A 23,579-nucleotide genomic window follows, 5' to 3' on the forward strand; every position below is an offset into this window, starting at 1 on the left:
CTCTCCAGCCCCACCCCTATACTTTTGAAGATGTCAGAGTCTGAACTCTGGCTTTCCCTCAATCCACAGTCCTAACAAGCCCCACCCAATGTTCCAGGGGATCCCCAAACTCTTCCTCTCACTCTCTTCAAGTCTGCTCCAGCCTGCATGCCACAGCCAACACCCTCCTATCTACTCTAGGCACCGAGAGTTCAACCATCAACTTTCATTATGTTCTTCTCAAGGGCAGCCTCTCCTGGGACAGTGTCACCTCCCAGGGGACCACATCCTGAAATGGTTTCTCCAGCCTCCTCCTGCCCTTGCCCTCCCTCTGCCTTCCCTATTACCTGGATGCAGCCATTGTGAAATCAGGGTTGGTCATTTTGCCACTCCCATAACCCTCTGGTATCTGGTCCCAACCTGCCCTTCTAACTATACTTCCCACACTCCCCTGCCGCTCCCCAAACCACCCCAACACCTCCATCTATGGACACCATCACTGCTGTCCAAATCCTGCTCTGCTTCTGGAGCTAGATTCATGCTGCAGCCCTTTCTAGAACCCTTTTCTCACCCGAGTCAAAACCAATCCCTACGTCTTGGGCTCCCTAACTATGTACACCTTTGACCCCAGGACAGTGTACCCCAGAGGATCTATGTACAGGGCTACAGCTGTTCTGTTCTGGTGCTTTCACACAGATGTCTTTGACTGTGAGCCAAGACTCCACCAAGCATCCACCACCTCTACCTTCTCTTTGTATCAGACAGCCTGGGATATGCTACACGCTCCATTCTGTGGTAGGTACCTCTTGCAGCAGGAATTCTGCCCAAGAAAAAGAGTTCAAGTGAAAATTTAGGGCAGTGCACCCTCTCTCAGCTCCAGGAGGGGTAAACTTTCTGCCAGTGATGCTGACCTGGCCCAAGAAAGTAGGTATTTCCAGGCTCTGGTATCTTTATTGGGCACACATGGTCAGTGGCACCCGGGATAGTGTTCGGAGGTTCAGGAAGCTAGCTACATTTAGACCTGTGGGAGGGCCGCAGAGGTTTAAACTCCCAGGGAGAGTTACCTGGGTACCCAGGGGCACCTCCTGACTTGTATACCTCTCTGTGTTTGGAGTGCTTGCTGGCCAGATTGCAGCTGGCTTGTTATTTGGGTTTGTGTAAACATCCACACCCTTGGGGCTAGGGATGCAATTCAGTCTGAAGAGCATTTGCTGTATCTGCACAAAGCTGCCCGCCACCCTTTCGGTGCTGAGCATCACATTAATCAGGTGAAGTGGTGCACAACCGTAATACCAGCACAGGGTGGGTGGAGGCAGAAGGACCAGAATCCAACACAGCAAGTCAGAGGCTGGCCTGGCTACGCGAGACTTGCCCTCAAAAGATAAGTAAGATCAGAGATGACCCATGAGTAAAAGCGCCTGCTGCTGAGACTAATGGCCCTAGGGCCCCCACAATGGAAGGAGAGAACTGACTTCTGCACGCTGCTCTCTGCACCATGGCACATATCTACACACACACACACACACACACACACACACACTCACTCACTCACTCACTCATACATAACCTAAGCTCAATGGTTTCATGCTCCATAGCATAGCACGCAACCCCCTATTAAGACCTTCAAAGACTTTATGACATCATTTCTAGAAGTCACCAGAAGCCATGATAAGAATATAATGATATGCTGGGGAGTGGGGGAAGAAGGGAGCCTTTAATTCCAATACTTGGAAGGCAGAGGCAGGTGAATCTCTATGAGTTCGAGACCAGCCTGGTCTATGGAGTTACAGGACAGCTAAAGTCTGTATTGAAAAACCTAAAATAAATAAGTAAATAACTAAGTAAGCAAAGCATGAAAGACCAGCAGACACATGCCTCTGATCCCAGAAATGTTCAGAGACAAAGAAGATCACTGTGAGTTTGAGGCTCATATGGGATACATTGTAAGACCCTGTTAAAAAAAAAAAACAAAAAAACCTCAGACCAAAAACCATCCAACCATGTAAGTCCCTACTTCCTAAACGCTGGATTAAAGGCATGTGTCACCTTGCCTAGAGACCGTGAACTCTTGTTCTTCCTACCTTCATCTCCCAAGTGCTGGGATTACCGGTATGCACCACCCATCAAGGCTGGCAACTTTTGTTTTTTGAGACAGGGTCTTGCTGAAGTTGCTTAGGTTGGCCCTGACCTTGCTCTGTAGCTGAAGCTATCCCCTGGAAAACATTCTGCATCTCATATTCTTTCTTATGGAGCAGCGGGACCTCCATTTTACAGTTGGTGGAACAAGGCCAGCTTGGAGGGTGGGACCAGGCTACTGGTCCCTTTATCTCCAGGTGGGCACATTTTCATCACAGTGCTCCCACCCCAAGAAGGTACCCAGGGCCAGCCCAGGCTGGAGAGACTGGATTCCAGTTCGCCAGTTCCTCCCTAAGTCCCAGTAGCCTAGGTGTGTCTCTACCCTCAGGACAGGGTCCTGAATTCTTGTGCTGAGGGAAACCCTTTCCTGTCCTCCAGGAATATGTCTCCCAGTCTCACCCCAAAGTTGCCCAGCCACCAGGCTGGGAGGACAGCTAAGGGAGCCACCCGGCCTAGATCAGGGCTGCAGCGCAGGGGCCTGCTTAGCCGAGGCACCCTGGGGTATTTTAGAACCTGCTTCTACAAAGTCCCGTCCATCGCCCTCGCCTCTCAGTTGTTCTTTGCTTTTGTTTGAGACATGATCTCATGTAGCCCAGGCTGGCCTCAATCTTGTTGTATGGCTGAGAGTGACCTTCAGCTCCTGATCCTTCTGCACCGTCTCCCGAGTGCCAGGACTACAGATGTGCTCCAGGCTTTTGACTTTTTATTTTAAAATGACATTATTTGTGTCTCTCTCTGTGGTGTGTGTGTGTGTGTGTGTGTGTGTGTGAGAGAGAGAGAGAGAGAGAGAGAGAGAGAGAGAGAGAGAGAGAGAGAGAGAGCGCGAATGGTGCACAAGCAAAATGCACTTGTGGCAGTCAGAGGACAGCGATAGAGCCAGTTCTGTCCTTCTACCATGTGGGCCCTAGGAATAGAACTCAGGTTGCCAGCCTTCCTTGCGAGCAAGCGCCTTTGCCCAGTGAGCTGTTTTCCTGAGTCTGTTTGTTGTTTTTGAGGCAAGCTCTCTGCTAAGTTGTGCAGGTAAGAAGCCTTCAGCTTACTCTGTAGATGAGGTGACTCCCTTGCCTTCATCTCCTGACTGGTTGCTACCGGCCTGGGCTTTGAGGCTTGGCCACCACGTTCAGGTATCTTACTGCCCAGCCCAGTGATGGTGACAATAAGCAGGTGACGATGAAGTGGGGAGGCAGCTCCAGGTCCCACAGCTTGTTCACAGTAGATGGTGGGACACAGGCCAGGCCACTGATCACTTCCTCTTCAGTAGGACACACTTTCACCACAAGCACCGTCCTGCCTCCACCCACAACGCATCCTGACTAGCTGGATTCCAACTCACTTGCCCTTCCTGTGTCCCCAGCCTCCAGTGTAACCCAACCTGCAGGATAGGATTCTAGCTCCCTCCCGTGCAGAGGCAAGTCTTAGGATGTGTCCCTTAGCTTAGCTCTGCTAGTTTTTAGTCATCAGGCTCTGGGCCTGTCACTGCTTAGGGCAAGGAGAGAAGGGGCAAAAGGTGAACACCCAGTCAAACAATGTGTATTAAGGCACTGCGTAAACTCCTTTCTACAAAGTACTTCTCACACTCTCAATAAAGTACTTTCTTTTCTTCTTTTTTTTTTTGTTTTTTGTTTTGTTTTTGGGAGGTACAGACTCCGATAGCTTAGGCTTGCACAAAGCTTAGCATGACCTTGAACTCCTAACCCCCCTGTCTCCACTTGATTGCTTGGACTGCAGGCCTCAGATTCTCATGCCATCTCAGTGGTCCTTAGGATGCCTGGCTCAAACTATACTTACACTCCAACATGTAGCAGCAAGGAGAACTTAGGCCCCGTGGGTCAATTCACACCATGACCTCATCAAGTGCTCAAAGAGCCCAGGAGAGTGGTGCTCTGGGCCACTAAGCAGACCAGGAAACAGAGAGGGAAAGGTTCAACGTCTCTGCAGGTTGGCCAGCAAGAGACTATAAACTCAGTGAAGTCAGGAGTCTACTTCAGTTACAATCACACACATTGGAAGGGCTTGGGAAACAGTGGGCAAAGACGTCAGGAGACATTGGCTCAGGAAATCACTGATGGAGAAGGTAAGACCGAATCCAGTTCTGCTTTGTTTTCCCATGTGCATGTGTGTGATGTGTGTCTATTACTAAAGAAGACTTAAAGCATCATCTACCCGTAGGATCACACCCCAAATTCAAACCCCAAATAGGGAACAGCCAAGAAGGACAAAGTGCCAAGGATGTCCAGCAAACGGGGTGACCAAGGGGACTCTGAGGGACACCACTCACGTTGTTTGGATCTTGCTGAACTCTGGCACCTCTTCTTTCTTCTTTCTAAAGATGAACCAGTAGGTCAGGACCCCCACGATGAGAGAAAACAGAACCATGTCCGTCGTGCTGAAAAGAGACACTTCTTCGGCCACTGCCTCAGCCATAGTGGCACTGGTGTCTTTGTGAGAGTCCCCCATATCAGTGACAGAACTGTCAGGAGAGAGAAATGGCAGGTGTCAGTGGGGAGGGGTAGAGTGGCCCTGGGGCTTGCAGAAGTGCCCATCTGAACTCTTCAGCGTGAGGGCTGCATGGGCTGACTCAGCAAGGTTTCAGTCCAGCAGCTATAGCCTAGGAAAGAGCCAAAACCGAAACTACCTTGATGGTGTCAGCTCTGCCCAGGGTAGGATGAGCCCCTTAGCCAACAACGAGAATGGAAGTCATGGGGTCACAGTGTCCCTGAGCATCTCCAACCCTGTAGGAAACATGGAGGGCCTTGTGCTCACAGGTTAGCACCAAGGGAACCAAGAAGGCTAAACACACACAGTTGTCTCTTCAAAGGGAAAGATATATAACCTGGATTTTGCCCAGAAGGCTGTGGACGGATGTAATGACCTGGGGACCTCTGTGCTATGTGTATGGACAGGGCACACTGGCTCCCCCGGATCGATCTACAGTATTAGCCTTCTGGAGACCCTTATCATGAGCATTGTTTACCTTGAGCCTGCTCCCTGAGTTTAAATCTAAAGAACCTATCTTTATGGAAGACGTCACTTGTAGTTTACAAAAGTTTGAATATAATCGTGTCTTAAGCTTTGTTGAGCACATGGATTGAGTAATTATCGCCATACTTTCTTCCAAACTGTATTCTGCTTCAAATAAGCTGCCTGAAGTTTGAGCCAACACCGGCTACTGAGTGGTGTTGAACCATATTCTCTTGCCTTCCCTGGATCGACACTGTGTTGGTCATGCTGTTTGCAGAGACCCCATAACCCCACAAATACCCCAGTGGAGAGATGGTTCCTTTACCGCAAAGGCTGGGCGGTGGAAGAAGAGAACGGACTCCTGAAGCTGTCCTCTGACCCTACATGGGTGCTTTAGCATACATCCACTCATACACAAATAAAGATAAACTTCTAAAGCCATGTATGGTGGCTATCCCCGTGCTGGGGAGATAAAAGGCAAGAGGACTCCTGGGCTCGCTGACCAGGCAGCCTGCCCTAATCGTTGAGCTCCAGGCTAATGAGAGGCCATGTTTCAAAATCAGGAGTTGGCTTTCTGAGGAAAAATTCTTAAGGTTGCTCTCTCGTGTACACACACACACACATAAATACAGTCAACCCAGCAAATACTATAATATCTTGGTGTCATGAGATAGGCTCAAAACACTTCCATGGTCTGTTGGACAAAATCACCTCCCTAAAAACCTATGAGATACTAAAATGCTGACTCTTCGTATCACTGTAAAATAGAGAACCATCTCTGCATTACACAGGAAGTCATCCACCATTGCCAAGAGAACGAAATGCTGTTCAGGTGACCCCGAGGGAGAGGCCAACTGGAAACGCGGCCCTGGCATCTCCTGCACCCCGCCCTCCATGCCTTAGTCTCCATCCTCACTCTGCAATAAGCCGCAATCCTAAGGAAAGTCTTCCTCATTCTCAGTCCTGGGGAGACACTGGACCTGGGCTGGTCTTGGGGTGCTTGGCTGGCCATTTTCCAGCATGGAGAGCTGGCAGGTAGGTAGAGCTGATCTGGGGCACAGCTGAACAGCATGAGGTCCTGAACCCTGAGCAGGCCACGCCTTCTATTTCCCCACAGTCCTGTGATTCAGCCAGAAATGCCTGAGTCACAGCTCAGCAACTCAGGCCATTTGAAGTGGCTTCCTGTCAGCTTCCGTTTGCTCTCAGAGCCTCAAGGAAAACACTGGGTCAGCCTCAATCTGAGGTTATCTGTTATTTCATTCTACAGCCCACTGGAATCAGCCTCCTCCTCAGATTTTACACATGCTTTTCCAACAGTGGGACTTCTATCCTGACATGTCCTCACCGGGTGGTGATGGGATTAGAACCCGGGGCTTCCCATGTGGTGGATAAGTGCTCTACCACTGAGCCACATCTCCAGTCCCTCGCTGGGATTCTAGGCAGGCTCTAAGATTGAACACAGCTCCAGCCTCAGTAGGGAGTTCCACTGTGGTGCTGTAGGGCTGTACTTCTAGACCACGCCCCTGGCCTTCATCCTCTGGTATCTGACGCTAAAGGACAAATTTAACTCTGCTGTCCTCAAGAACACTGTATTAAATATTTCAACCACACTACATATTCAGGGCTGGTTGTGTCTGTCCAACCTTGTCTTCGTCTTTGACAAGCCTACGCACCTTCTGTCAAATGCTCACAAAATCAGACCAAGAGGCGTTTAGGCCCTGCTTTGAGGGAGGATTCTAGGAAAATCTGTCTCACAGAATTGGGATGAAACACATTCGGAGTCAGCTGCAGCCAACAAAGGCCTGCTTGGGGTTGAGATGCTAACACAGAGAAAGAAGCCTGCACTTGTACCCCTCTGAGAAGCAGCAGGCAGTGTTGATAAGCCAGACCCCCGCTTTCCAGAAAGGTAGACATGCTCACAATGCCAAGTCACAAGGCTGACCGCACAGCTCTAAAGAGGTGCCTTCCTTGTGGGCAGTTCTGAAGATGGCAGAGTGTTCAAGCACAAGAACACTGGTATACCCCTAAGCCCCCAAATCACATTCAGCCCACCGAAAGGGGCTTCTGATGGTCAGACTTACTCCCTACATAGAGGTCCTTTTATTATTTTTTTTTCATGTTTACTTTTTAACAATGTAGCTCAAGCTGGCTCCAAAGGTGAGATCCTCCTACCTCAGGCTCCTGAATGCTGGGGTTACAGATGTGTACCACCACATACCGAATACCAATGGCCAACTCGACAGTGTTCAGAATCACCATGGAAACAAATCTCTGGACAAATCTGTGAGGAAGCTCCTAGATAAGGTTAGATGAGGCAGGAAGACACCTCAAACATGGGCAGTAACAGTCCATGGGCTGGAGCCCTGAGCTGAGTAAAAAGGGAGAAAGAAGCTGAATCCCAACATTGCTCTGGCTCTCTTCTCTCCTGTGGATGCACTGTGAGCCACTGTCTCAAGCTCCCATCGTCTCCTCCCGTCACGACGGACTGCATCCATTACCATGAACCGAAACAAACTGCGCCTTTCCACAGCTTTGTCAGGGATTCTGTCGCAGTGCCTGGCGTACCTAACAGGTCTGGCCAACACTGTCACTGTCTCGGAGAGAAGGAACAATAAAAAAGTAGCCAGGCACACCCGCTATCCCAGCAGGTGGCCACTGAAGGATCAGGAGTTCAAAGTCTTCCAAGGACAGCCTGGGCTATGGGACCCTGACTCAAAAGACTCTTCTTGTTTAACCATTTGTCTTTGTCCCTCCTTCATTTCCTCAGCTGGACAGGAATCTGTGGCCTTTTTTGGTTGGTGGGGGGGCGGATGTTGAGACAGGGTTTCTCTGTGTAACAGCCCTAGCTGTCCTGGAACTCGCTCTGTAGACCAGGTTGGCCTCAAACTTACAGAGATCCACCTGCCTCTGCTTCCTGAGTGCTGGGATTAAAGGTCTGTCCCACTACCACCACCTGGTAGAATATATGGTCTTGACTCTGAACTCAAGAGAAGTAGCCAGGATTGGTGGTGCAGCTGTGTTGACTCACTGAGCTATTTCAATCAACATTCACTAGCATGAATAGCCAATAATTAGGCTGTCCAACTTGTCTACCCTTCCCTGGAGCGGAGTTGCCATCTTTGCCTTTCTAGGTTTGTGGAAACTGGCCAGCTGGTGAAAGGAGGAAGATTAATGATCAAGCCAAAATGTGTGGTTAACCCTCTGAAGTTGTAGGTTCCATGTCTGTGATTCAGCCAACCTCAGAAAATTAATCCAGGTGTGATGACGGCTCATGCCTTCTACCCTAGCAAGGAGACGCAAGAGATCTCTGAATGCAAGGTAGACAGCCCAATTATTGCCTATTCATGCTAGTGGACGCTGGTGGGGGCTTCGCCAGTTTCCTAAAGAGTCTAAGAGGCAAAAACACAAGGGCTCAGGCCCTTGAAACAGCTCAGTGGGTAAAGGCACTTGCTGCCAATCTTAGAGACCTGAGTACGATTCCTAGGACCCACATGATAGACGAGGCCTGGTTCTTGCAGGTTGTCCTCTGATCTCCAGATCTGTACTGACACACAAACTGATATACTAGAAATGAATTTAAAATTTTGGTGTTGTTGGGGCTGGAGAGATGGCTCAGCAGTTAAGAGCACTGGCTGCTCTTCCAGAGGTCATGAGTTCAATTCCCAGCAACCACATGGTGGCTCAAAACCATCTGTAATGAGATCTGGCGCCCTCTTCCGGCATGTGGGCATACATGAAGGCAGAATGTTGCATAATAAATAAATAAATAAATAAATAAATAAATAAATAAATAAAAAAAAAATTTTGAGGCCGGGCGTAATCCCAGCACTTGGGAGGCAGAGGCAGGCGGATCTCTGTGAGTTCAAGACCAGCCTGGTCTACAGAGCTAGTTCCAGGAAAGGCTCCAAAGCTACAGAGAAACCCTGTCTCGAAAAACCAAAAAAAAAAAAAGAAAGAAAATTTTGGTGTTGTTGTTTTGAGACAGGGTCTTCCTCTATGCTGTTCTGGCTGTCCTAGAACTCGCTCTGTAGACCAGGCTGGCCTTGACCTCACAGAGATCCACCAGCCTCTGCCTCCCAAGTGCTGGGATTAGAAGATGTTTTTTGTTTGCTAGATTGTTTTTTTTTTTTTAATACCGGAAAGATTCTTTCTCCAGAGACTGTTATGACACTGGAGTACCAGGTCATCCTCCACTGAGCATTTTTGCAGCTTCTGGTCAGTATACAAGACTCAGGCAACCCGGCACTCAATGCAGGATGAGTCAGTCACTTGTAAAAAACAGTATAGAAGAGAGAAGCAAGCAACACTGTCTGGTGCAGAATAGTGGTCACTATAAATAGCCTAGGAGCAGTCATTAGCAACTCATATATGCCTAGACAAGGGACCCGGTGTCTACCCTGCAGTTTCAGGGAGGAAAGAGGGTCCGACCGCTCAGCTCACAAAACTCTGCCAAGGTCTGGAGGCTTCCAGAGGGCTGAAAACTTTAAGGAAACAAATTACACTATTGCCTAATAAACAGTTCCCCTGCCAAAGGCTCTCAGAAAAACTGTTCCTCAAGGCAACCTGCCTACAAGGGTGACTGGGAGCTGTGGCCAGGCTATCCAGCGAGGCTGGCATCTGAACCCATGTGCTGTTGGTATGGATTTCTTTGGGTTGGGGCTTTTTGAATCAGTTATAGTAGCCAGAGGTTTTTGTTTATTTGGTTTGGTTTGGTTTCTCAAGACAGGATTTCTCTGTGTAACAGCCCTGGCTGTCCTGGAACTCACACTAAAGACCAGGCTGGCTTTGAACTCACAGAAATCCGCTTGCCTCTGCCTCCCGAGTGGGAGACAAAGGTGTGCGCCAGCACCACCCACTCTAGTAGCTTTTTCAAATGTCAGTTTATGTCATTTGCTACTTTGGGGTTCTTTTTAATCAAGACTTTACTGAACTTTTTCCTTCCTTCCTTTCTCCCTCCCTCCCCCCTTCCTTCCTTCCTCCTTCCCTCCCCTCCCCTCCCCTCCTTCCTCCCTCCCTCCCTCTCTCTCTCTCTCCTTCCTGCCTTAACCTCTCTCTTCTGCTTCTGGGTTAAGTCCTATTTTTTTTAATGCATGTATATATGTATATGTACATGCAATGTGGGAGCAGGCACCTGCCAGTCCAGAAGCAGTGTAGGATTCCCCTGGAGCTGATGTTACTGGCTGATGTGGGTGCAAGCACTTTTGAAATGAGCCTTCTCTCCAGTTCCCTTAAAGACTTATTCTTGCTCCCACAAGACTCTTAGGCTCCCTCCTCCAACATAAACCCAGTTTTTCTCTTATTCAGGCCAGAGTCTAAGGTTCTATCTTCAGGCTCATTAACTGATTATTCAACTCCTCTCTGTGGCTCAGTGCTGAGGATGGAATGAACCAGTTCTAGTTAGCTTTAATTGTCCTGCTAACCTAGCCTATAGCCGTCTGAGAGGAAAGCCTTCATTGAGGAACTGTTTAGATCAGATTGGCCCCTGGGCACGGCAATGGGAAACAGTCTTGATTGCTAATTGATTGGAGAGAGCCCAGCCCTCTGTGGTTCTCTTGGCAGTTGGCTGTATAAGAAAGATAGCTAAGTATAAGCAAGCAATTGAGCCAGGAAGCAGTGTTCTTCCAGGTCTCTGCTCTGGCTTCCTGCCTGAGTTCCTGCCCTGACTTCCGTCAATGATGGGCTGTGTGTGTGAACTGTAAGGTAAAATGAATGCTGTCCTCCCGTAAGCTGCCTTTGTTTGGAGAGTTTTACCACAGCAGCAGAAACATGGGCAGATCCAAGGGTCTCATGCACACCAGGCAACTGTCATCCCCATTCCTTTTTTCCTTTGTTTTTTGAATGTCTCATGTAGCCCAGGCTGGTCTCAAGTTCAGTATGTAGCTGAGACTAGCCCCAAATACACCTGGCTCCCTCTGTCATTTTCAAAAGTTCTACAATCTGTTTGGTTCTTTTTTATATTTTGTGTTATCCTCCTGTTGGCATTGGCCTATTACCTTTTCTCATTCAAGTTCAGCTTTTCCTGGTTCTTGGATACGGTGATTTTTAAAAAATCGTATTCTGAATTAAAAACAAAACAAAACAGGGTCTCAAGTTAGGCAGTGGAACCTTTAATCCCAGCACTTGGCAGATAGAACTAGGCAGAGTCTGTAAGTTCAAGGACAGCCTTAAACACATTTTCCAAGTTTGTGAAACAGGCTGTGATTATCGCATCCTTCCTGTCTGCAAGCACTGCTCTCAGAGTGTTTAAGCTGCGATGCCAGCATCATGGCGATCAACACAGTGCTCTATAGGCTCTCTCAACTTCACCACTGTCCATCTGGTCTACAGATCTCAGAACCAGGAGCTGAATACCCAGCCTGTCCCTCTCTGCAGCAGCTTAACAAAATGGCATGGGTAAAGTTTAGTGTAGCTCAGGCTGGCTTTGAACTTCTGGCCTTCCTCTGCCTTTTGGGTGCTGGGATCAAAAGCATGAGATGTCTTGTTTATGTGGTGCTGGGGGCTGAGTCCAGAACTTCTTGCACGCTTGGCAAGTCCTCTGCCATCTGAGCTGCGCACGCAGCACTGGTCTGGTTATTTTGTGCTGTGTCCGATGGAGGCCTCTCTGAATGACTGGCTTCAACAACTTTAGTAAACACTGAATGGCTCTGGAAAGTTGTTTTTGATGTAAACTTGATTTTTTTTTTCCTGAGATATGTTTTCTCTGTACAGTCCTTGGCAGTCCTGGAATTTACTCTGTAGACCAGGCTGGCCTCAAACTCAGAGATCCACCTGCCTCTATCTTATGAGTGCTGGAATTAAAGGTGTATGCCACTATGCATGGCCTTGATTTTTTTTTAAACAATATTAATCTAAAATTACCTGTGAAGATTATATTGCAATAAAGTCAATCAAACAAAACAAAAAATGGCATAAATTGTAAGTAATGTCAAATTGTTTTTATACAATTTCTGGATAGTCAAGAGTGAGGCGGGCAGGTGGTGCATGCCTTTAATCTCAGCACTTGGGAGGCAGTGGCAAGTAGATATCTCTGAGTCAGTCTGGTCTACAAAGTGAGTTCCAGGACAGCCAGGACTATTACACAAAGAAATCCTGTCTTGAAAAACTAGGGGGAAAAAAAGGAATAAACCATGGAATGAAATCTCCATTCCATTTAAAAGAACAATAACGCTCCCACACGTATACATCCTCCCAACAAACAAACAAAAACTGGGCTGGAGAGATGACTCAGCAGTTAAGAGCACTGGCTCCTCTTCCAGAGGATCAGGTTCAATTCCCAGCACCCACATGGCAGCTCACAACTATCTGTAACTCCAGTTCCAAGGGATCCGGCACCCTCACACAGACATGCAGGCAAAAAAACAAAACAAAACAAAAAAAAACAAAAAACAAACAAACAAAAAAAACAGTGCACATAAAATAGGAATAATTTTAAAATGTCAAAAACAACAATAAAAATCCTCTCTTCTTCTGAGCTCAAACCACAGTTTTGACAGAGTTCTCAGATCTAGACATGAGCACAAAGAAAACCCCTCTTTTTTGTTAGGAATGGAACCCAGGGCCTTGTGACAAGCACTGTGTCACTCAGCCACCCCTCCAATGGCTCACTGGGGAATTCTAGGCAAATGTGTACTGAGTTACAACCCCTAGTCCAGGAAGGTCCCACATTAAAAAACCCACTTCATTATACAATTGATGACTTTCTTATAACATCTCATTGGAAGTGACTGATCACCTGAAATTCAAAACAGGCAAATACCAAGATGACAATCTAGGTATGTGTGTGTATGTGTGTGTGTGTGTGGGGGGGGGGTGATGGCGCACACCAAACACTGCCAGGGGCCAACCTGGACTGCAATAGCAAGTTCCAGGCTAGCTGGGGCAATCTGCACGTCTTTACTGACAGACCAGGAAGTACAAACTCGTCAGACTGGTTGGAATATGGTGAGAGTTGAGTGAGGAGCCAGAGAAGGACAGGGGTAAACTTGAGCTTTGACAAAAGTCCAAGGCCAGACGGAGGGACCTTAGAGGTCTCAGAGCCCCGAGGAAACAGAACTGGGTGAGCAGTGTCCAGATGAGAAGTGCACTGCAGGAAGTTCGGTGTCTATAGCTCCTGACCCTGGACTTGACTTTAGCATCCCAGAGAACGTTTTTTTAGCCAAGTGACCAATGGTGGCCTTTCCCCCACATAACAGGGCTTAATATGGAACCGTATGACTGACACATGGCTAAAGGGGAAGGTGGCCACCAGAGGCACCAGTGAAGGCATGCATGACTTAGCAGAAATCAGTCTTTGTCCACACATGCAGTTAACCAAGTCCAGAGGAAGGGGTGGGCTTGGGCTAGGGCTGGTGGTGTGGCTCAGTAAGTAGAGCACTTGCCCAGGGTACAGGAAGCCCTTGGTCCCATCCCCAGCACTGCATAAGCCCAGCATGTGGTGTACACCTGTAATAATAGCAAAACTCAGGAGGTGGAGGCAGGAAGATATCTGGGAGTTTGAGGCTAGCCTGGTCTACACAGTGAATCCCAAGCCAGCCAGAGCTACAAAGAGAGACCCTGTCTCAAAAAGCAAACAAACAGCCGGGCGGTGATGGCGCACACCTTTAATCCCAGCACTTGGGAGGCAGAGGCAGGTGGATCTCTGTGAGTTCAAGGCCAGCCTGGTCTACAAAGGGAGTTCCAGGACAGGCTCCAAAGCTACAGAGAAACCCTGTCTCGAAAAACCAAAAAAAAAAAAAAAAAAAAAAAAAAAAAAAGCAAACAAACAAATAAAACAAAAAAATATAAAACAAAGCCTGGCAGTAGTGATGCACGCCTTTAATTGCAGCACTTGGGAGACAAAGGCAGGTGAATCTCTGTGAGTTCGAGGCCAGTCTAGTCTGCAGAGTGAGTTCCAGGACAGACAGGGCCAGTGAGAGAAACCCTGTCTTAAAAAACAAACAAACAAAACAAAACAAAAAAACAAAAAGTGTTGCGTGTGGTTGTCTGCACTTATAATCTCAGCACAGAATGCTCCCTGGCCAATCAGCCTACTTGGCAAGTTCCAGGCCTGTGAAAGAGCCTTATCAAAAAACAAAGTATAGGGGCTGGAGAGATGGCTCAGTGGTTAGAAACACTTCCTGCCCTTCCAGAGGACCAGGTAGGGTTCACAGCACCCATGTCAAGCAGCTCTCAAATGCTTGTAACTCCAACTCCAGGAGATCTGACACCCTCTTTTGGCCTCCTTGGGGCTTACATGCAAGTGCAAGAAAACAAGACAGATGGTAGCTGAGAAACACCACCGGGTACACACGAGCACACATACACACACAAACAAAAGGAACCTCCCTATCACTCTCTACATCCATCCATCCATCCCTAATCTCTCCTATACACACAGTTAAACAAGAGCAAAATAGACAAAATGGTGCTTGGGAGGCTGAGGGAAGAAGATCGCTTTGAGTTGAGGCAATCTGGGCTACAGAGTGAGTTCTAGGTCAGCTGGGCTAGAGTAAGACCTTGCGCAGGAAACAAAGAGCTTAGAAGACAGGGCAAGCAATGGGCACAGTGACACATAAGCCCATGGCAGATCCTAAGGGCTCAGGAAGGGTAGAAGAAAAAGAAAGACACTAACTTCTTTAGTTAAAACATGGGTCCCAGGGGAGGCTGGCGAGCCGGTTCAGTGGTTGAGAGCATGCACAGCTCCTGCAGAGGACGTGTTTGTCACCGTCACGTTGAGCAGCTCACAACAACCTCTAACTCAAGCTCCAGGACTCGATGGGCTCTCCAGGCAACACACACACACACAAACACCAATAACAACAACAACAAAAATATAACCAAAACAAAAATGAAACACCAGCCCCAGGAACAGCCTGTGCCATGTAGCTCTAAGAGACTGCACAGGGGAAATAAACAGCCTGTTCTGCCCACTGCCTCCAAAGTGTTTGCATTAGGGACTTTTTGTGCCCTGCTGAATCTCCAGGAACAAAGGACCTGCTCCTCCTGGCAAACAGGAAGGAATTCCGGGCAGCAGTCCTTCCGGTCCCAGCACCACCCTTTCTGCTGAGTGACATTCCAACCTCCACACGTGGGTCGCCCCCTTGAAGCTAAGTGCCCCTCCTCTGGTCAGAAGTTACAGATTCCAGCCTGCAAGGAAAAAGTCTGATGAGCTCAAATAATTCTGGGGACACACATGGTGGAAGGAAAAACCCCACTCCCACAAGCTGTCCTCTGATCTCACATATGACATTTTCCTTTAAAAAAAAAAAAAAAATTACAGGTTTAAGAATAAAAACTCCAGCCAGACTCTCACCCTATGTGGGTCATTTTCTCTTTACAATTTACCTTTCCTGCCCCCCACCCTGTAAATAAAAACCATAATATATATATATATATATATATATATATATATATATATATATATATACATTCAGATACATTCCCCTACCAAAGGCTGATTGACATACTTAGTTACACTTTGACTTGTTTTGTTGTTGCTTTGCTTTGTTTTGGTTTTTGAGATAGGTTTCTCTGTGTAGCCCTGACTGTCCTGGACCTCACTCTGCAGACTAGGCTGGCCTTGAGCTCAAGGGATCCGCCTGCCTCTGTCTCCTATGCACATCGGGCATGCATCACCATGCCGAGATACAGTACTTGTTGTCAGAAACACTTCGGCGGGCAAGATGGCTCAGTGGGCGAGGGCACTTACACCCATTCCATCCATTCCACACTGGGGGTGGCAGGAGAGAACAGACCCCTATGATTGCCACAAGGACACCCACACTCATTTAGACACACAGAGATAAATGAAACAAATAAATAAAGGTAAAAGATAAAGAAATAAATACTTCATGTGTACCAAAAACTAGGCAAGTAATCTTACTGCCAAGTCAAGATCTCAACCCCTCACTGAAGAATACCAGGCAAGTGCTCTTTGCTCTCAAATGCTGGGGCTCCTGGCGTGAGTCCTCATGTCTAGCTCTAAAGCTATGTTCTTATGGGGAGGGAGAGAGAGAAAGAGAGGGTTCTTGGATGCAGTGATTCTCTGCTTGGAAGGTGTCTGCTACTCGGCCTGGCAGCATGTTCACCCTGGATGCCTCTGCTTCCAACATGAACAACGGAACGCTATGCCGCCCTTGAAAACCTTCACAGAAAGACTGCCCAAACACGTGACAACTGTCCATCAGACAGTCAGTGATGAATCACAGAAAGATGGGATTATCTCCCTCTCCCTCTTGCTCAGGTCTATCATCCCAGTAACTCCAGCTCCAGGGGATCCAACACCCTCTTCTGGATTCTGTCGACACTACACTCACGTGCACATATCCACACACGTAGTTTAAAAATAAAATAAATCGCCGGGCGGTGGTGGCGCACGCCTTTAATCCCAGCACTTGGGAGGCAGAGGCAGGTGGATCTCTGTGAGTTCGAGATCAGCCTGGTCTACAAGAGCTAGTTCCAGGACAGGCTCCAAAACCACAGAGAAACCCTGTCTCGAAAAACCAAAAATAAATAAAATAAATAAATAAATAAAATAAATCTATTTTTAAATTTTTCCTGAAGGTAGCACCCTTAGTGACTCAGTCACCTGCAATAGCACCCCCCCCCCAAAATGCCAACATCAGGACAGCAGAGGCTCAGCTTTCAATACACGATTCACGGGGAGACACAAAGCCACACCCAAATCGCAAGCTGTGACTGCTGTGACCAACCATGAGCACTAGAGCTTGTAGAATCGGGGAAAGTGCTGACTGTGCAACATGTCACAAGCTGGACTTGGCAATGCGTGTCTGCAATCTCAGCACTGGGGGGGAGACAGAGGATGCTGGGGGATAAACGGCCAGCAAGGGTAGCCAACTGAGGAGCCAGATTCAATGAGAGACCTTGACTCCAAAAGCAAAGCAGAGAGCCACCAAAGAAGACAGCAGACATCAACTTCCGGCCCCAACACAGACCTCTGATGATTAATAAGATTCCTGACAACAAAGGGAAATCTGAAACCTGACATGGTGGTGCACATGCTTTTCACCCCAGCATTCAGGAGGCAGAGGCAGACGGATCTCTGTGAGTTAGAGGCCAGCCTGTTCTACATAGTAAGTTCCAGGACAGCCAGGGCTATGTAGAGAGACCCTGACTCAAAAACTAAACTAACAAAGGGGAGAATTTCACAGCTGAGAACATGGCTGGCTTGAAAACAATCAGCAGACAGAGGCTGACAGAGCAGCCCAGCAGTGGCATACCTAACTGGAATTTTACCATGAGAAGACACCCACATGAATCCAAACTGACCACAAAAACACGGCCCTATTTTCTGAAAAATGTCAAGGTCGTGAAAGACAAAGAAAAGCTCCTCCAGATCAAAGGGGATGAGTAGTAAATTAGGTCTAGCAAGTGACCTTAGACTGGAAAGCAGACTTCTGCTATAAAAGAAATGACGGGCTGTGATTGATAGCTCATGCACAGTGTTCTTCTCTTGATGTGAATTCACTGCACTGTGGTTATGGGAGAAAATGGCCTGAAATTTATGTAGGAAACAAACATGGAAGGGGTAAAGTTCAGTGACTGAATACTGTGTGAGATCCTGGGCTCCATCCCCAACATCAGTTCACTCTGTCTCTCAGACACACATATACACAGAGACATAGACAGATGCACCACACATGCACATACATACAGACACAGGGACTCATGTCAGACACATAGAGACAGACACACTGATACACATATAAATGCATGCATATAAACAGAGGCACATACATAAACATACACATTAACACAGAGACACATACCCATACATACATACTCAGACAACACTCAGAAATACATATGAACAGTAGTACACAGATACACATATACATACACAGAGACACTTATACATATAAACACATTTGTGCACACATACACAGAAACACAGTGAGATACACAAACACATACAAATGCACACACGTATATAAGTACACCACACTCATACAAACACACACAAATCCGAACCAAAGGGAGTATTTCTAAGGCTTCTGACTTACTGTCAAATGAACTGTGAAAAAGCAACTGCTTCCCAGCAGCCCTTCATGGTTAAGGCATACTCGTACTGTGGAGAGACAGGAGCCTAGGAGAGCAAGAAAGCCAGCTATGAACTTCAGAGAACAGTTCAAGGAGGCCAGGGACCTGCGACCCAGAAGAAAGGACAGACCAAGCCAGAGTGTGACCTTTACCTTTCTTGGGGGAAGATACTCCTTGTCCAAAATACATAGGCCAGATAAGAAGGCCCAGCTCCTGATTGGGTGAGTCTAAAATCAGCTCCAAATGCCACTGTGGGTTTCTTGACCAAAGAAATACAAGATGGCAGGTGACAAAGAGATAGGATGGCAAACACAAAGGCCAGCTAGTAAACCAGGTAACTAGTTCAGTGTGGTGACTCAGGTTTCTAATCTAAGTACCTGGGAGTTTGAGGCAGGCAGATCAGCACGGGTTCAAGGCCAGCCCCGGGTTACACAATGAAGCAGCTGGTCAAAGATGCCCGTAATTGGAAGCCAGAAATGAATGCAGTGTTCAGTTCTCTTTCTCCATTTTAAAGTAGCATTTAAAAAACATGCATTTATTTTATTTTAAATTATGTGTATATGTGTGGTCATGTGTGCATGAGTTCAGATGTTCAAAATCAGAAGAGGCTGTGAGGTCACTTGGAGCCCTTGTTACAAGCTGCTGTGAGCTGCCTGATCTGGTTGCTGGGCACTGAATTCAGGTCCTCTGCAAGAGCAGTAAACATTATTAACCACTGAGCCATCTCTCCAGCCCCACAGTCAAGATGGGTCTTCCCACACCTATGACATAAGACAAGCCTCACAGGCATAGCCAGAGGCCCATCTCCTGGGCACCCTAGAGTCTAAGGAGGTGACAGTAAAGATTAGCCATCACAGCAGATGTTTAGAGCTGAGAACGGGGTGCCATTCTAGTGGGGCATCTCCAGGCGTTAGCAGGCTCTGGCCCATGTTCAGAGCCCACTGCCTACTTGCTCAAATACTTTTATGGAATGCACAGCCATATCCATTCACTCACACGCCACCTACGGCTGCCTTCTTGCTAAATAAAACAACAGTTGCTCAGCTGTCAGACATTACAGCACACAAGTTTCGAGAATGTACTATCTGGCCCTTCACAGAGGAGTCTGTCAGTGTCTGACTTAATCACTCTGTACCAGCACTACTTCCGGTTCTGGATCATTTTAGTGTGGTTATGTAAGATGAGAACATCAGGAAAGCTTGGTGAGAAATGGAGAGAAATCTGACATTATGCAAGCTCCTGTAAGGGTAACACTAGAGGAGATTAAAGAGCTGGGGCTGGGGGTGACTCAGTCAGTAAACTGCTTGCCTTGTAAACACGAGGGCCTGGGTCCCCTCCCCAGGACCCGTGTAAAGAGTGTTCAAATCACATTCTCCATTTAAAGTAGTATTTTTAAAACTACTTATTTCATGTTCAACTATGTGTATGTGTGTGAGTTCAAGTGTCCAGGGAGGCCAGGAGAGGCCGTGAGATGAGATCCCTTGGAGCAGGAGTTACAGGCTGGAGGGGTCTCTAGAGCTCACTGGTCAGTCAGTCTAACCTCAGTGGTAAGCCCCAGGTCAATGAGAGACCATGCGTCAAAAAAAACCAAGATGGGAAGCCAGAGATCTAGCTCAGTGATTAAGAGCACTTGCTGCTCTTGCAGAGGACCCAGGCTTGATTCCCAGGACCTACATGGCACCTTATAACTGTAACTCCTGTTCCTGGGTCCTGATGCTCTCTTCTAGTCCCATAAGGCACTGCACACATGTAGTATACAGACATAAACATATACACAGACAAACCCATATCCATAAAATAAATAAACAAATAAAACACAACTCCTGATGGACAACTACTTACTTCAGAGGGCAGGTGCAGAATGGCTGCGAGACTGAGGCCAGCTTGCTCTACACAGTTCAAGTCTAGCTGGTCAACTTACTAGAACCCTGTTTCAAAACAGAAAAGCAAAAAGAGGGCAGAGCACCGGGTGATGGCGGCGGCAAATGTCTTTAATGCCAGCACTCAGGAGGCAGAGGCAGGCAGATCTTTGAGTTCAAGGCCAACCTGATCTACAGAGTAAGTTCCAGGTCAACCAGGGCTACAAAGAGAAACCCTGTCTTGAAAAAAACAAGAGAGAGAGAGAGAGAGATCCTGGATTAGTGTCCTTGATTCAAACCATCACACAAAGGCAGGGAAGCAAAGTGCTCTTCCAGCAGAAGGGCAAGAGGGTGCATGTGGGAGGGACTGAGCACCTAACACCTCCAACTGGAGCAAAGCATCTCTTCCCACTCACCGCCCCAGATCCCCAAGCCGGAACCCTGCTTGTCACAAGGTACCATTCTGACTCTGCCCTCTTTCTCCCATCCCCAGAGCTTTACCCTTATAGAGTTCTGACTGAGCCTGAGGCCTCATCCCTTCATCTACACAGGTCTAGGTAGGGTACCCTGTGGGTACCAGTCCTCCCTTCTTTCTTTAAAATTCTTTTATTCTATTTTTAACTCTGTGTATATGTGTTTGTTTGTATACAGGTACTTATATGGGAGGTCAGTAGAGAACATCGGATCCTCTGGAGCTGGAGTTACAGGCGGCTGTAAGCCGAAGGATGTGGGTGCTGAGAACTGGGCCACCTCTGCAGCTCCCTACCCCTGTGCTCTTTGGAATGCTCTATCCACGACTCGACCTCCACTGTTAACACCTTCCATCCCACATACGCACAATCCCAGATCTGAGTCCGCCTGGCAGGCACTAAGTGCTCTGTGAACGCTGAGCACCGGGCTGTTGCTAGCTGCCAGTGCCAATGATCCTCACACAAAGGAAGGCCCAGGAAAGGCACATCAGGTGAGGGACCTACTTGCCTTGTGCCTTCTACTGTCAGCTGTGCGTCCCACACTCCTTCGCCTTGACCGCCAGGAGGCGCTGCGCTGAGTTTCACACTCAGTCGCAAGAGTTCCTCTCTTTCTTAAAGGATTTATTTTTGTTTTATGTGCATTAGTGTTTTGCCTGCATCTATGTCTGTGTGAGAGGGTTGCCTCCCCTGCAGCTGGAGTCACAAACAGTTGTGAGCTGCCATGTGGGTGCTGGGAAATTGAAGCCAGTCTTTTGGAAGAGCAGCCAGAACTCTCATCTGCCGAGCAGTCTCTCCAGCCCAAGAGTTTCTCTTGATTATCATCTGATACAACTAACTACTTCCTCCCAGGTTCTGCTAAGCTCTTGGTTTTGCTGGAAGAGCGTGTGGGATTCAATAAACTTACAAATACTTCGTGTGCATTTGTTATTTTCTAGTTGTTGTGATGATAAAAGGCTCAGCAGTTAAGAGCACATGCTGCTCTTCCAGAGGACCCAGGTTCACTTCCCAGCACCCACATTCGCTAGCTCACACCACCTGTAACTCCAGCTGCAGGGGATCTGATGCCCTCACATGTACATATACATGCATACATACATACAATTTTAATATAAAAATTAAAAATAGCTGGGCAGTGGCAGCACACATCTTTAAACCCAACACTCTGGAAGCAGAAGCAGGCTGATCTCTGAGTTCAAGGTCAGCCTGGTCTACAGCGAGAGTTCCAGGACAGTCAGGGCTACACAGCAAAGCCCTGCCTCTAAATAAATAAAATAATAAAAATAAAATTTCATAGCTACTCTACCTTAGAATAACAATCTTAATTGGACATTTGGGCTCAGTCAACACACAGGACAAAGATGAGCAATATTCTTGGGAGAATGATCATATTCATTCATTACACTCCTCTATACTATCATCTGAGTGCTTATCATCCTATGTCTGGTGCTGCTCCGGGCACTGGCTTATCCTCACAGAGATAACTGCAAGTTCTCTGTTCTCACTGAACTCACCTGCCATTCCAACTATATTGCCACCGGGGTACAAAGTTTTCATTTCACATTATGTGACACTGTCTGTCTAACTATGTAGTCCAGGCCAGACTCGGACCTGCAGTCCTCCTACCCCAGTCAAGGGCTAGGATTACAGAAATAAGCTACATGCCTGGTTAGACTCCTTTAGTTACTGGCTACTTAATAAAAGGTAAACACAGAAAAAAAAAACATGTATTCAGCAGATAAGGAGAGTGGTTTAAACTCTTGAGCAAGGCTGTGGGTATGGATTAAAGGTAGAGAATGTACCGGCACACATGAGTTCTCGATTTCATGCCTCCAGTACCTCCCTGAAAACACATACACAAAAATCTTTGTTTTTGTTTTTGGAGACAGGGTTTCTCTGTGTAACAGCTCTGGAAGTCCTGGAACTCACTCTGTAGACCAGACTGGCTTCAAACTCACAGAGGTCCACCCGCCTCTGCCTCTGGATGCACAAAAATTCTTAAGCAAAGTGGACAAGGGGTGGGAAAAAGCAGCATCCGAGTGAGGCAAGGCAGGAAGTGCCTGTAATCCCAGAGGTGAAGGCAGAAGGATCAGCAGTTCAAAGGCAGTCTTGGCTACAGAGCAAGTTTAAGACTAGCCTGGGCTATGTGAGACCCTATCTCAATAAATAATACTTAAAAAAAAAAAAGAGGTCAATTTGAGGACCAACACAACAGCTACTGTAAGACCATGCAATCACAGAAAAGATTTGAAGACCAAAACCAGACAAGATGTAATGGCAGCTGCAGACCCGGAATAAAAGGGAAAGGGGAAGGTAGCATTTGTCCTTGAGAACTCTGGGGGCCAGGAACAGAAAGATGGCTGGGCCACTGTCAGGAACAGAGACCATGTTGGTGGCAGCTTATGGCTGCTGAAGTACTATGTGAACTCCAGATCATATTGCAAGAACTTGATTTAGCGTTATGGTACTGGGGATGGAACCCCAGGACCTTCCAACACAGCAGGTAAGTGTTCCAGTGCTGAGGGACAGCCCCAGTTCCCCGCAAGAATACTGTTTTAGGGGCCACTGAGATGGGTCAGTGAGAAAAGGTGCTTGTTGCCAAATCTGAAGAGCTGAGTTCAATCCCCAGGATCGACATAATTAAGAATCAACTTCACAATGCTGTCCCTTTGTCTTCCACACACATACCATGGCAAATGTACACACACACACACACACACACACACGAATGAAATACCAGTGAGCAAACCCATGACAGACACACTCTCCTCCATTAAGCTATACTCCCGGTTCTCAAATCAAATTATATAAGGGACCTGTCCAGGTGATACTGTGGTTTCATAAACAATCAGAAAGGCGCTGAACCCGTAAGCAAAGCCAGCACATAACTTTCTTCACCAGACCACAAACGCAGGTCAGGAAACTCTGCGATGTTTGGAATGTGTACCTGCCTCAGCCCCACCTCAGAGGTGCCTGGCACAATTGGCTGATACAATCTGTGTATCTGAGGGCCTTCATCTCTGTTTGCTGTTTTGAAAACTGACCCCGGGTGACCCTCAATCATTGCATGCGTGTGCTGGGAAGGTTACCGAGAGTTTGTGTGTATCTACCCGGTCTTGTGAACCTTTATACAACAGAG

At 47.5% G+C, this 23,579-nt stretch overlaps 1 protein-coding gene across 1 annotated transcript in view; it reads right to left on the minus strand.

Moving 5' to 3' along the window:
• The window catches only part of LOC130872021 (NADPH--cytochrome P450 reductase), a 44,033-nt gene that overhangs the window by 14,905 nt on the left and 5,549 nt on the right, over positions 1-23,579 (minus strand). Inside the window, exon 2 of the mRNA XM_057765815.1 lies at positions 4,394-4,585. Within this exon, the coding sequence (XP_057621798.1) occupies positions 4,394-4,572 (179 nt within the window). The 5' untranslated portion in view covers positions 4,573-4,585. The remainder of the gene's footprint in view (positions 1-4,393; positions 4,586-23,579) is intronic.

The sequence above is a fragment of the Chionomys nivalis genome, chromosome 3 (genome assembly GCF_950005125.1).
Source record: "Chionomys nivalis chromosome 3, mChiNiv1.1, whole genome shotgun sequence".
NCBI classification, from domain to species: domain Eukaryota; kingdom Metazoa; phylum Chordata; class Mammalia; order Rodentia; family Cricetidae; genus Chionomys; species Chionomys nivalis.